General features: G+C 38.9%; 1 protein-coding gene across 2 annotated transcripts in view; it reads right to left on the bottom strand.

The window, feature by feature from the left end:
- PTER (phosphotriesterase related) overlaps positions 1 to 14,996 on the bottom strand; it is a 71,977-nt gene that overhangs the window by 5,101 nt on the left and 51,880 nt on the right. For both annotated transcript variants that reach the window (XM_065921171.1, XM_065921172.1), the window contains exon 4: positions 2,900 to 3,040. In XM_065921171.1, the coding sequence (XP_065777243.1) occupies positions 2,900 to 3,040 (141 nt within the window). The remainder of the gene's footprint in view (positions 1 to 2,899; positions 3,041 to 14,996) is intronic.

Raw genomic sequence — 14,996 nt, 5'->3', positions numbered from 1 at the left:
CCTCTGAGTATGGTTCAAGCTAGTACAGTTTGCCAATACTGAATGGTACTTCTGGGCAAGTAAATTTAAATTATAAAACAAACAAACAATAAATCTGTTAATCAAAGGATTGGTTTGAGTAGTTAAAAAAAAAAAAAAGACCTAGTGATACTAGTCAGGGCAGTCAAGGCAGTTTAAAGATGTAGAGTAAGTGTCTCATATTTTTGTAACTACCGTGACATTGCTCAACTATCTTTCTCTAATGATATTAAACTGGAAGGTATTTTAATTAATGAGTTCATCAAGGAGGTATGTCAGTTCACGGGACAGCAGAAGACATGCATGTAAAGATCAACTGCCCAGGGGAAAGACCCTAAAGCTGTTAGACCTTCCCCATACCCCAGTGTACATGTGTACAGGGGCATAGTAGTACATGTGCTACTCAAGCCTCACGTTTTCTGGACATCACTTCTTTACTCCAATTTGGCTTACTCTTATTCCAACGAGTTTTCTACACCCCAAACGCTATTCTGCTTTTGTCATCATGGAGAACTACTTCTCTGCTCAACCTTCTGTTTTCCACCCTGACCACGAGTTGCATCTTTCTAGTTTTTGGCTCACCCTCTTCCACGTTCTGTATTCACTCACTTCATTAAAGCATCCAGGGATTTACCCCTGTCTGTTACTGCTAGATATCTCTCCATCTCTCTCTATACTTTCTTCCCTCCAGCTTGGACCTCATGACACTCATCTCAACCCTGCCATTGTCCCCTTTGGATATCAAGCATGTTCTTCAGACAGAATCCCTACCTTCTCTCTGTCTACATCTATTACTTCTACTCACAAAACCTTTTTGGCCCTACTACCAAAACACAAAACATTTTTTTTAGGAAAATAACCACCAAATCATGCAGCTTGGTGCTAATAGACAGTCAAGCAGTAATGATCTCTGGCCTCCGCTGGGTCTTCCACACATGTCCTGAGTAAGTATCTGTCAGTCCCTCTCCATCCACTCCCAGCCTTCATCCTCCTATACAAGGTCCTGCCCTGAATCTATTCCTTCCTTCACAGGAGATGACCATGTCTCTTTCACAGGCACTTTCAGATCAAGTAGGACCATCTGTCCTCAGTGTTCTGTTCCTTTCACCAAGACATTGATCTGCACTCACTCCGTTACCTGCCTCGCCTCCTCTCATTTCTATGGAAATAGCATACCTCCTTTTTAAAAAAAAAAATGGTTTATTTTTAATTGAAGGATAATTGCTTTACAATGTTGTGTTGGTTTCTGCCATACATCAACATGAATCAGCCATTGCTATTTGCTGCCCAAATTCCATCTCTTTGTCTCCTCAGGAGTCTTGCTCTATATCTCTTATCTGTCTGGATTTTTTTAAGTTAACATTGACTGATCATTTCCATAGTATACCCCAGATACTCAGCTAAAAGGTGCATGCTTTATTTCATATAAATTCTATAATAACCCTATAGAATAGACACCAAGTCCCTGGATTCATTCTCTTGGTCTCCTAACAAAACCTTTCTTTGGCCCTTTCTGGTCTTCTTTTTTTTTCATATTTATTTACTTATCTATTTGACTGTGCCGGGTCTTAGTTGTGGCATGCAAATTCTTAGTTGCAACATGTGGGATCTAGTTCACTGACCAGGAATTGAACTGGGCTCTGCATTGATAGCATGCAGGTCTTAGACCCTGGACCAGTAGGAAAGTCCCCTGTCTGGTCTTCTAGCTCTAGCCCTGCAACCCTCCTTCACTTTACTACCAAGTTTCTTGAAAGAGTAGCTTCCATATTCTCTGTTTACTTCCTCACTTTCTAGTCTTTCCTCAAGCCTTTTCTGCCAAGGCTGTACTTACTGACTGTGAAATGAAAACTTACTGATGGTGAAATCAAATGGATACTTTTCCATCTTTATCTCTCTTAGTATCTGCCACTTAGTACAAGGGTTCAAGTCCTTCTGCCTTAAGTATCCTTCTCCACCAACTTCCATAACAATGCATTTCCCTGATATTCTTAATGCTTTGAAGATTTCTCTTGAGGGACTGTTTCTGAGTTCATCCCTTAAATGTGGGTGGTCACCAGGGTTCTGTCCTTGTTTGCTTCTTGGAGTGATCTCATTCATTCCCATGCTACCGACTGTCACATGCAAACCAACAATGTCTAGCTGCATGTCCAAGTCTGTCCTGAGCTTCACACCCTTTTCTTATGGCCCCATGGGTAGCAACACTATATTCCCAAACTAAAGTCATCCTGCCGATTCCAAATCTATTTCACCTCTCAGGTTCCCTAACTTGGTGCATTCATTCTTCATATCACCAGGTAACTAAGACAAACCAGGTAACCATCTAGTCTTGACTCTCAAAAATTTCCACTTGAGTGCAGAGAATGACTTCTACAATTATTTGTTTTTCCTCACAAATATTGAACAATTTTGAGAGGTTGGATTTTATATAATGTTTGACGTTATAGTCTTTCAGTTGCAATTACCTCTTTAGTGAATATTTTTAATAAACATTTCAAAAATTCATTGCAGGAGGTTAGGACTTTGGTGTGATCAACCTGAGAAAGAAACAGCTTACTTCATTAGGAATAGAAACGGGGAAATGTCTTTTGTTATTTTACTGTCAGAGCAGAGATTGAGTATTATCTGTGTTTCTTATCAGCTGCCCATCTGCACTGAACTTCTAAGGCTCTGCTAAGCTTTTACCTACTTAGGTTGACTCATTTTCTCCTTGAAATAATATATAGAGATTTGCCTTCCTGAAACAGCATTGATATATTTTCCCTTGCAAGTCTCTGGTTCCGCCTGCTTATTGTTTTCTGAATCTTTACTAATTCCCACCCAGATATGAAAATCCGGAAGAAATGGTAAGAGGAAATGCTGTGAGAGTTTTCATCATATTTACCTTTTAATTCTTTTATTATCATTGGGCATGTCAATATCTGGGTTGAACTGATAATGAAAAAGTTCAGTACCAAAGAGATCGTATTCCAAGTAACAGCCAAGTTGAGCAAACTCCAGTAGTTCCTTCTTATCAAGGATAGTCCTAGAGACAAGAAGACAGACATATTGTTACTGTCAAGACCATGTTTTCCACACATACAGATTAAAAGTGTTAAGCACACTATGTACTGGAATATAGTTGAAATCAAGTAAAAGAATTTTGGAGTTGGCTTTTAGGATGTGACTATAAGATATTCAGTTCAGTTGTTACTAGAAATTAGGAAAAGTGAAGTAAAAGTGCTAGGTTGCTCAGTTGTGTCCAACCCTTTGCAACTCAATGGAATATGACCACCAGGCTCCTCTGTCAATGAAATTCTCCAGGCAAGAATACTGGAGTGGGTTGCCATTCCCTTCTCCAGGGGTCTTCCCAACCCAGGGATTGAATCTGGGTCTCCTGCATTGCAGGCAGTTTTTTTCCCACTGTCTGAGCCACCAGGGAAGCCCAGAAATTAGGGAACATTATCATCCAAAAGGGAGTTTTCTCATCTCAAGGACTTCAAAACTATAGAAATTTTAATTATGCTGCCATCTCAGAAACAATGTTTGTAATTCTTTTCCAGAACTGTCTTCAGGGTAGGCTCTATATTTGTTTGAAAAGGGGACTGATGTGAACTATGGAAACTATCAAAAAGGAAAATTGGCCAGGACTGGAGAATTAGGTGAGTAATACTAATCTGCATAAAACATAAAGCCAAGGTAAGGCAACATCACATGATGTTTGTGACGATCGATCATAAAGTGGTTCTAAAATTAATCCCAAAGCCTATGTGAATATCAGTGTAATTTTTTTTGAAGGGGCAATGCTCCTATAGATATTTATGTTCTGGTGTGTTTATTTTTTAAATAGAATTTATTATTTTATGCTAATTTTATGGGTATCTTCTCACTTCAGTAGAGATCATAGCAAAAATATCACTCTTTGTAAGACTATGTAAATGAATGGAAAAGGAGAAAAATATAGGATAAGTGCAGGCTTCAGACAGAAGAGTCAAGTCTGGAACAGGAGTAGATTATCTTAAGAAATTTAAACTCTAACAGATGAAAAGGATACATAAAGTTAACCCCTGGAATGCAAAAGTAGGAAGTCAAGAGTTACCTGGAGTAACAGGCAAATTTGGCCTTGGAGTACAAAATTAAGCAGGGCAAAGGCTAATAGAGTTTTGCCAAGAGAATGCACTGGTCATAGCAAACACCCTCTTCCAACAACACAAGAGAAGACTCTACACATGGACATCACCAGATGGTCAATACCGAAATCAGATTGATTATATTCTTTGCGGCCAGATATGGAGAAGCTCTATACAGTCAGCAAAAACAAGACTGTAGCAGCTGAACTGTGGCTCAGATCATGAACTCTTTATTGACAAATTCAGACTTCAATTGAAGAAAGTAGGGAAAACCACTAGACCATTCAGGTATGACCTAAATCAAATCCCTTATGATTATACAGTGGAAGTGACAAACAGATTCAAGAGATTAGATCTGATAGACAGAGTGCCTGAAGAGCTATGGACAGAAGTTCATGACATTGTATAGGAGGCAGCGATCAAGATGATCCCCAAGAAAAAGAAATGCTAAAAGGTAAAGTGGTTGTCTGAGGAGGTCTTACAAATAGCTGAGAAAAGAAGAGAAGCTAAAGGCAAAGGAGAAAAGAAAAGACATACCCATCTGAACGCAGAATTCCAAAGAACAGCAAGGAGAGAAAAGGATGCCTTCCTCAGTGATCAATGCAAAGAAACAGAGGAAAACAATACAATGGGAAAAACTAGAGATCTCTTCAAGAAAATTAGAGATACCAAAGGAACATTTCATGCAAAGATGGACTCAATAAAGGACAAAAATGGTATGGACCTAACAGAAGCAGAAGATATTAAGAAGAGGTAGCAAGAATACACAGAACTATACAAAAAAGATTTTTATGACCCAGATAACCACGAAGGTGTGCTCACTCACCTAGAGCCAGACATCCTGGAATGCGAAGTCAAGTGGGCCTTAGGAAGCATCACTATGAACAAAGCTAGTGGATGTGACAGAATGCCAGTTGAGCTATTTCAAATCCTAAAAGATGATGCTGTGAAAGTACTGCACTCAATATGCCAACAAATTTGGAAAACTCAGCAGTGGCCACAGAACTGGAAAAGGTCAGTTTTCATTCCAATCCCAAAGAAAGACAATGCCAAAGAGTGTTCAAACTACCGTACAATTGCACTCATCTCACATGCTAGGAGTGTAATGCTCAAAATTCTGCAAGCCAGGCTTCAACAGTATGTGAACCATGAACTTCCAGATATTCAAGCTGGATTTAGAAAAGGCAGAAGAACCAGAGATCAAATTGCCAACACCCTTTGGATCATCAAAAAAGATAGAGAATTCCAGAAAAACATCTACTTCTGCTTTATTGACTATGTCAAAGCCTTTGACTATGTGGATCACAACAAACTATAGAAAATTCTTCAAGAGATAGGAATACCAGACCCCTGACCTGCCTCCTGAGAAATCTGTATGCAGGTCAAGAAGCAACAGTTAGAACTGGACATAGAACAACAGACTGGTTTCAAATTGGGAAAGGAGTAGGTCAAGGCTGCATATTATCACCCTGCTTATTTAACTTATAAGCAGAGTACATCATGCAAAATGCCAGGCTGGATGAAGCACAAGCTGGAGTCAAGATTGCCAGGAGAAATATCAACCTCAGATATGCAGATATCACCACCCTTATGGCAGAAAGTGAAGAAGAACTAAAGAGCCTCTTGATGAAACTGAAAAGAGGCGAGTGAAAAAGTTGGCTTAAAACTCAACATTCAGAAAACTAAGATCATGGCATCTGGTCCCATTACTTCATGGCAAACTGATGGGGAAATGATGGAAACAGTGAGAGACTTTATCTTTTTGGGCTCCAAAATCACTGCAGATGGTGACTGTACCCATGAAATTAGAAGATGCTTGCTCCTTGGAAGAAAATCTATGACCAATCTAGACAGCATATTAAAAAGCAGAAACATTACTTCTGCGACAAAGGTCTAGCTAATGAAAGCTATGGTTTTTCCAGTAGTCATGTATGGATGTGAGAGTTAGATCCTAAAGAAAACTGAGTGATGAAGAATTGATCTTTTTGAACCATGGTGTTGGAGAAGACTCTTGTGAGTCCCTTGGACAGCAAGGAGATCCATCCAGTTCACCCTAAAGGAAACCAGTCCTGAATATTCATTGGAAGGACTGATGCTGAAGCTGAAACTGCAATACTTTGACCACCTGATGTGAATAACTGACTCATTGGAAAAGACCCTGATGCTGGGAAAGATTGAAGGTGAGAGGAGAAGGGGACGACAAAGGTTGAAATGGTTGGATGGCATCACCGACTCAATGGACATGAGTTTGAGTAAGCTCTGGGAATTGGTGATGGACAGGGAGACCTGGCATGCTGCAGTCCATATGGTTTCAAAGAGTTGGACACAAGGGAGCGACTGAACTGAGCTGAAAGTTAACCCCTAAAGCATCACTATAGAGATTCAAAAACAGAAAGAAGAAAGAAAGAGAAAAAGGGAGAGAGAAAGGAAGGGAGAAAAGAAGGGAGGGAGGGAAGAAGGATGAAGAAAGGAAGGATCCTACCAGGAGACGATATGGAAAAAAATAAGGGAAAATAAGCCTCATTAAATATTGTATGAAGGGAGTTAAGAGAAAAGAAGAGATTGTTCAGGATCCAAAGCTGGCCTGGAAAAGAAATGGAACATCAGATAACCATTGTCTTATTAGACTTTTTTCCATTATGATATTCTATTACTTTGGCAACATCAGGATGCCAGGATTAAAGCACTATTATTTACCTATAAATCTGCTTCTAAGAGATCAGAAGTATTTTCAGAGCCTCTCTTCCAAACCCTAGAAGGACCAGTTAAGCCTCTGTGTCCATGAGTGAGAGGATTCTGCTGTCCCGGGCTGCTTCCTGGGAGCTGGCTCTTGACTCTGATTCTGAGCAATCATATTGTAGCTGGTTCCTTTTTATTCTCTTCACCAATTTAGCATAACTTCTAGTTCATGATGTTGTTTTAGGCAGGGAGGCTAAAAAAACTCTTTCCTTTATACTATAAAATGCACATTAGCTCGGTGCCACCTTCTATTAATACTACTCCTTTTCTTTCTTCTTACCATGGAGATCATTTTTGCTTCCAAAATTACTCAGCTAAAAGAATATGTGTTTTTCTATAGTAAACATATTCTGTTTTCCCCAAAGAATCATGCTTAAAAATGAAATATACACAATTAACATAAGGGGGAAGAGATAAGTTTAGTATTTTTTTTTCCTTTTGAGGCAGTTCATTTGGTTTGTTAACTACCAATTGTTAATTACCAATATGGGCAAAATACCAGGGTGGGTCTGAGTGGGGAGTCAAGAAAAGCAATGGAGTTGCCCATAACAGGTTGGATCAGACTCTTATTTCTGATTGCAATGTCTTTTTGCTTCTTTAGGCCTAAATTCCTTGAGACTCAGTTTTCTCAGTATTTAAGTGATATAGTGAGTCTATATCCATGGTAAAGGAAAAACTATAAGAAAATCTTTCAGTCTTAGTTCCAACTGAAAACAAAAATAAATTTGCTTATCATCGTCATAGCCAACAAGTATAAGAACTTACTGTGCTTCTGGCATTGTGCTATGTGCTTTTTATTTATTATCTCACTTAATATTCTGTATAATCCCATCTGGTCTCAGGTTTATAGATGAGGAAACTGGGGCATAGAGATTAGATATGCAAGGTGATGTGCTGGAATGTAAATTCATTTCGAGGCTAGAATCTACTTCCTTAATCATCATACTATGTGACATCTCCTATGGCTAAATAGTTTATCCTCAAAGGACATTTTCCAGAGTTGCATTGACTTTGTATGTGCATCATGTTTTTTAATTTTTATTTTGAAATGTAATTCCCTCCCCACTGTACCTTCAAACTGCACTTGAAAAATGAGAAATTTACTCCCCAAATAAGAAGGGATTATTTTGTGGAGGCCTTCAATCACTGCATATCATAGACAGGATTTGACCATTATGTCATTCTGGATATTTCCAGTGATATGGTCAGAGAAGAAGGAGCTCTATTAATCATGACTGTTGCTTACTATCTTAGAACCTGAGGTTGTTCTAAACCTCTCACAAATATTAAGGGTCACATATTAACGGTCTTCTATGGTGAGGTCCTTTCTTCCAAAGTTCAGACTCGCATGTCTAATTGCCTGCTTGCCATCTCTACTTGGATGTCTAATAGACAACTCAAGTTTAACATGCCTTGAACTAAACCCCTCATGTCCCACCCCAAACCAGCTGCTGCAGCACCCTCCCTGTCTAAGTTGATAGCAACTGCATCCATCCACTGCTCGGACCAACAACCTTGGGGTTTTCTCCTCTTTCTTCCTGTAAAACCCTCTACATTTAGCCCATCAAATAGACTTATGGCTTGACTTTCAAAATATGACCAGAATCCAGATACGTCACAACCTCCCCTGCTGCCCTCCTGGTGCAAAACTCCATCATCTTTTGAAGGATCTCTGCAATAGATGCTCAAACATTCCTTGTTTCTCTTCCTTTGCTCTGCTACTGTCTATTCAGTTACAACCACCAAAGTCTGTCTTCACGATGAAGTCAAATCAGGTCTGCTCACAACCCACCAACAGCTCCTCATTTTCCTCGAGAAAGAGCCAAGGCCTTACAGTGGCCCATGAGACACTGCGTGATCCTCCTGTATGTGGTCTTCCAAAAGCTTTATCTCAGGGAGGGATGGGGAATGCAGGCATCCAGACCTCCAGACATCAGTTACATATAAATCCTGCCTGGATGGTAAATGTCATCTGAAATATGGCATGGTAAGTTTCTAGAGGAAGATGAACATGTTCAGTAAGATTCATCTACACGTGTAAGTGTCAAATGTAACCCCTGGGAATTAGAAAGGAGTGCCACTTGAGGGAAATGGTCCTTCTGTAAAACACTGTTACAAATTTCACAGTAATGTATAGGGAGAAGACTTCAGAAAAGAAGCAATTAGGCTCATGTTTTAGACTTTGGGTAAATGAAGTTAAAAAAGGAGACAGACAAATTTGCTGTCATTAAAAAGCCAGGAGATATACATATATATATATATATATACACACATACACACACATATGTCTCTAGTTTAGTCTAGTCGCCAAGTTGCGTCCGACTCTCTTGCAAACCCTGGACTGTAGCCCACCAGACTCTTCCGTCCATGGGATTTCCCAGGCAAGAATACTGGAGTGGATTGGCATTTCCTCCTCCAGGGGGTCTTCCCGACCCAGGGATCTAACCTGATTCTCCTGCATTGGCAGATGGGTTCTTTGCCACTGAGCCACTGGAGAAGTCTTGCACATACATACACACGCATATATTGAGTTGGCCAAAAAGTTCATTCCATAAGATGTTATGGAAGAAAACCACAAACGAAGTTTTTGGCCAACCCAGTATTATTATTAGTGATATCTGGTGATGTGACACAGCCTAGGTAACTGAACATTAGTGTGAAGGCAACCAAGAAATGAGTGCACTTAAATTCTCCCTATTAAAGAAGGGAACACAGTATAAAATCTATGGGGAAAAATAGTGTCAGTGGTCATACATACTTTTCAGAAGAGAGCCTTGCAAAAAAAAAAAAAGTTTGGGATTAGATATTAATGAGGTGGTAGGATGGAGAAGCAGGTGAAGCAAGAAGATAAAACACTTAATAATCCTCAGGCATTTTAAATGGCCCCATATCATTTAATTCTTACAAAAACTACATGAGAAAAGTATGAGCATTCCATTTTATTTTTTATTATTTTTTGGCTTGCACAATAGACATATACTGTTTTTTTATAGTTTGGAGGCTGGAAATCCAAGATCAGGGTACCAGCATGGTCAGGTCTGGTGAGAGGTATCTTTCTGGCTTGCAGGCAGTCACATTCTCACAAGTTTTCTGGTGTCACTTCTTAGAAGAGCATTAATCCCATCATGAGGGCCCCACCCTCAATGATTGTCCTCATTTTATAGATGAAGAAACTAAGTCTCAGAAAAGTTTGGGAGTCCTTAACTTCTGAAATGAAGAGCTGGTGAATAAGAACAATTTGTATTCGTCTTCAGATGTCCTGGTCTTACACCCCATTGCTCCTTTTGTGATGATAGCATCCACCCACTTTCACCGCCACATTCCCTAGGACAGCACTTCCCTATGGAGAAATACACCCCATCACAAAAGCATCTCACCCAGCATACAGAATGTCTAACAAGGTGACTTAACTACACTCAACTGACAATCAGCTGGATGACTTCCAGGGACTGTCAAGATGCTACTGAAGTTGCATTTATGCATGTGACTTTTTTTTCCGCTTGGAGAAAGGATTGACCCCAGATGTCAAAATGGTACTGGGGAAAAATATACTCTGCTTGACATCTTTCAGATGAGGCTTAAACAGAGGTCCTGCCCCTCCCAGTCATCAGTGATCTCATAGCACTTCTTATAAGAGCGAAGGTGTCAACCTCAGCCAGTTTTCCTCATTCCATATTCTATGTGTGTTAGTCGCTCAGTCGTGTCCGACTCTTTGCGACCCCATGGACTGTAGCCCGCCAGGCTCCTCTGTCCGTGGGATTCTCCAGGCAAGAATACTGGAGTGGGTTGCCGTATATTCTATTTCCATGAATAATAACATTCTTTCTTATTCCACTCTTCCCCCGCCTTTGAGGTAAATATCTTTCACCTCTTGCCCTAAACAGTGTGGTGATTGCGAGATGCAGAAGAGCTGCTGTGCTTCACACTGGAGAAAGTCCCTTCTTCAAGGTCAATAATGTTGGTCACAATGTTATCTGTAAAATATCCTGGAATTTCCCAAGAGGAAGATGAGACGTTCGTATCAAGTATTTATTCTTGTTACTTATATTATATCATTTCTTCTGTTTGCTCCTCAACCAGTAAACAGACTCTCTCTTTATAAGGAACAGGCATACATTGATGACAAATATATCGCTATTAGCTAAGAAAACAGTTCTCTGACACCATCTGGCTGTCTTCGTTTTCAGAATACGGTTATCACGTACGTACGTTTTTAAGGCCAGTACTGAAACGCCAAGACGACTGATTCTGTTTTTCAAACCTCTTTATATTCTAGATCTTTATCCAAGAGCTGAGGGGTTTAGTTTAATGTCAAAATGCACTCTGAGTGGGAGCAAGGAAATCTGTGTGAAATGATAATTTAGACAAGGGCCTGTGAGCTCGCTGGGAAGAAAGAACTAAGAAGCAGAGGAAAGGGTATGATACGTGGGTGTGATCCAGATGATAACATTACCTAACATTTGTCTTGGGCTTTTCCGGTTTCAAAGAACTTGCAAATATATGATTTCATCTCATACATTCAAGCTCACCTTCATGAATTAATTTAGCAAACATTGACTGTCTTGTACTGCTACCTACCCTGTGCTAGCTTTTGTGTTGGGAGTACACCTATGAATAAGAAATTTAAGCAGCAATCTCAAAGAACTGAAAGTCAGGGGAGGAAATACATATTTAAATTAATAATTACAGTTAAAGGTGTTGAAAGCTTTTTATAGTACAATACATACAAAATATTGTGAAAGAATAATGAAAGAGGCAACTCATTTGAGTTGAGTCTTGAAGAAAACTATTCAGATGTAGGTTGGTGGGGTTCAAGTGTCAGATGAAGGATGGATAATCCAGAAGAACACCTATTGAGAGGTAAAAGAGCTTGTTGTTTCTGGAAGATAAGGCTGAATTTATTAGCGCTAATGTGCATGAGGGAGATGCATCCATCTGTCCATCCATTCATCCATCTAATAAGATATTGTTGATCATTTATTTACTATGATGTACAAGCTGGGAAAACAAAGACAAATAATATGGAATCCCGTCCTTCAAGAAAATCACTGTCCAATAGGGAAAATAGACATGGAAACAGATCATTGCTTTTCAGACCTTACCGAGTCTAAAAACGTACTCCTAGGATCTGGGTTGACACAGAGGAGATACCAAACACTGCTTGGCTCATTCAAGAAAGGCTTCATAGAGAAAAACATCTCTGATAAGATGTATATTGAAGAAAGGCTCTGCCTAGTAGTAGATCAGAGAATACTGTATTCACATCAGAGGGATGAGGTCATGTGAGAAGCATGTAGGAACACTCAGCATAGGTTACTCAAAATCATGATCAGTGTGGCTTTTGCCCAGCTTCTGCCTGTGCATCTAGAAAGGATGGGAGATGAGTTGGAAAGACTGGTAGGGACCAAATGACCAGGATGTTTGGATTTTGTGCTGCAGGTGATGTAGAACCTCTGAAGAGTTGTAAATCAGGATGGAGATATGTAAAGCAGATTTCTGTTCAGAAAGATCCAAATGGTAGCAACATGGACGCTAGATTAGGGAGCAAAACTGAGAGTGATTTCCTGTTTGGAGATAATTACAGTGGTTTAGGGGACAAATGAGGATCTGAATTAAGTTAACAACAGAAGAATGGATAGGAGGGGCTGTATTTGGAGATCTTAGTGGGGTAGATGGTTATTATTTTGTGGGGGTGCAAAGGGAAGGGGAATTTAGGCTAGCATCTGGGAGAATCATGCTGTCATAGACCAGAACAGGGCAAGAAGGAAGAGTAAAGTGATGGGACTTGTTCCCCATCATGACAGAAGTGGAGAAGGAGAAACCAGGGCCTGCTGTGAGCAGTTCACTAGATGTTGGCATCATTAAATGCTACCAAGAGCATGAAAAGGGCAGGTTCTGAAATTCATAATGAACTGGTGAAATACAGATGCTGCGTATTAACACGAATGCAGAAATGAAGAAACTAAAGCTTGGGTCTCTTAACTGCTCAGCAATCCAGGAATTCTAGCTCCTAGGCTAGTGCACTTTCCATTATTATTGTGCAGTGACTTTTTTGGAATTCATCAGCCATCCAACCTGTGACTTTCTGGGTCTGGAGGGTAAGCACTATGAGTCTTGATCTATTTTGAGACGAGTTCAGAGCCTGATACATCCAGAAACACAGAATATATTCAGTGCCAAAACTTATGAACTTGACCAAGTAATTAAAATTTTCTTTAATTTAAAAATACAATAATACAGGGATGCTTATAGACAACTGATTTATTTAGAACAATGTTGAATTTCAATGACTGATTATTATAAAAATTGTTCACCACGAAAGAAACTCCCCCCAAAATTCTGTCTCCCTTGTCACTGAATTTCTTAATTTAAAACCAATGAATATTTGTGGAGATAGTATTGTGTGGGATTCTTTACAATTTTATGAGAGTTCTTCAACAGCTACTTAAAAGAATTATTAAACTCACCTAGAACTATTGATTTAATAACTAAAATAATTTTTAAAATATTTATAATATGTCTAAAATAAATTATATAAATTACTATACACTGATAAATTTACTGTTAATATAATTCTAAAACATTAGTCACATATACTCCTATATTACTAGTGGCAGTTACAGCTTAATTACAAAATCTGAAAAGTTCTTAATTGATGAATTTCAATTAATTTATTTTTAATGTCAAAAATAGAAACTGAATAGAATGGAATAAGTTTTAAATGTAAGACTATTCCCTCAACAATGCCTAAACATTGTATATAGCCAGAAAGTATAATTTATTACTTCAAGTAAATATTTACCGGGAATTTTGGTTTCACACAAACACAAAACCATCAATTCACACAGTGCATTCACATTAATATACTAGTTTATTCACATATATGTAGGTATTTTAAAGATTCTTTTGTCTTTCTTTAAAGGATTCTTTTTGTGATAAAGGATTACTTTTATGCTTCTCAACTGTAGAGAGTAACTGTGAATAAAAAGTCATAGAGAAATAATTTAGATTGCCATGTATTTATTTTGCATATTCCCCATTATCTATATATTTGAACAAACATGATTCAACTGTCTGCTTGGGCCCATTATCCTACAGAGATGTTTAATGACGTCATAGGAGAGAATGACGTCACATTTTCAATATTATGACATAAGTGTAAGCTTAAGGAAAAGGAACAGATGGCTGCAAGAGAGAAAAACCCTTGTTTAAATTACACTAAAACCAGAAGTTGGCTCTGAATTGCAAAATGTAATTAAAACTTCATTTTAAAATGCATTTCACAGTTTATCCACCCTAGGAAGAGCTTTTTACCATATGAACTTTGCAGCTGCCACAGAGCACAAAAGAGGTTGCGTTTTTCATGTAAAGCGATACATAGTTCATGGAATGATGGTATTGAGGAGAGTGAAGATAAATCTCATAGACATGGCAATCCTATTTGTTAAAATGTCACATTTCTTGGGAATGGTGTCAGAGTCATGAAAAATGGCTTTAGAGGAAAAAATTACTTGTGGGAGGTTTTGGTGGCTATAATACGTTAGAGAGAAGACAGGACCAGTGTCTTCATTTGCTGTTGACATTGGGCTGAATTGCCCAAGTGTCTGTGTTAAAGAGTGCAATTTGGGATAATTAACACATACCAATTACCAGCATAAGTTAATTAACTGCATTTTATTCAGCACTTTTAGGTATACGAAGTAGTTTTGCTCCATTTCAGTCTGTCCAATATTTGTCTGGATTTTCTATTTCTTTCTAAACAGGTCTTTTTACTTTACTTTTACTTTACTTCTTTTAAATAGTAAAAGGAAAACTATGACAAGCAATAATTGGGGAAATTTGCCTAACACTTTAAAGGTTAAAAACTAATTTTTCTTAACCCCTTTCGACAGATGAGCAAAAAAGACTTGGAGGCTTCAGTGACTTTCTCAAGGTCGCTCAGAACGTAGGTGCTGTTGTCAGAGGCAGGATCAGACACTGTGTCCCCAGCACCCTCTCTCTCTCCATTGTCCCAGACAGGCATTAGAGTATGCACTGCGTTCGTGAAGGGGTAGCTGTGGCCAGTGTCACTCACAACACCACACTGAAATGCGCTCATGCTTGTGTGTGTTTCTGTCTCACTGAGTACGCTCT

Source organism: Muntiacus reevesi, chromosome 2, assembly GCF_963930625.1.
Source record: "Muntiacus reevesi chromosome 2, mMunRee1.1, whole genome shotgun sequence".
NCBI lineage: Eukaryota > Metazoa > Chordata > Mammalia > Artiodactyla > Cervidae > Muntiacus > Muntiacus reevesi.
This window is presented reverse-complemented; position numbering and strand designations above follow the sequence as displayed.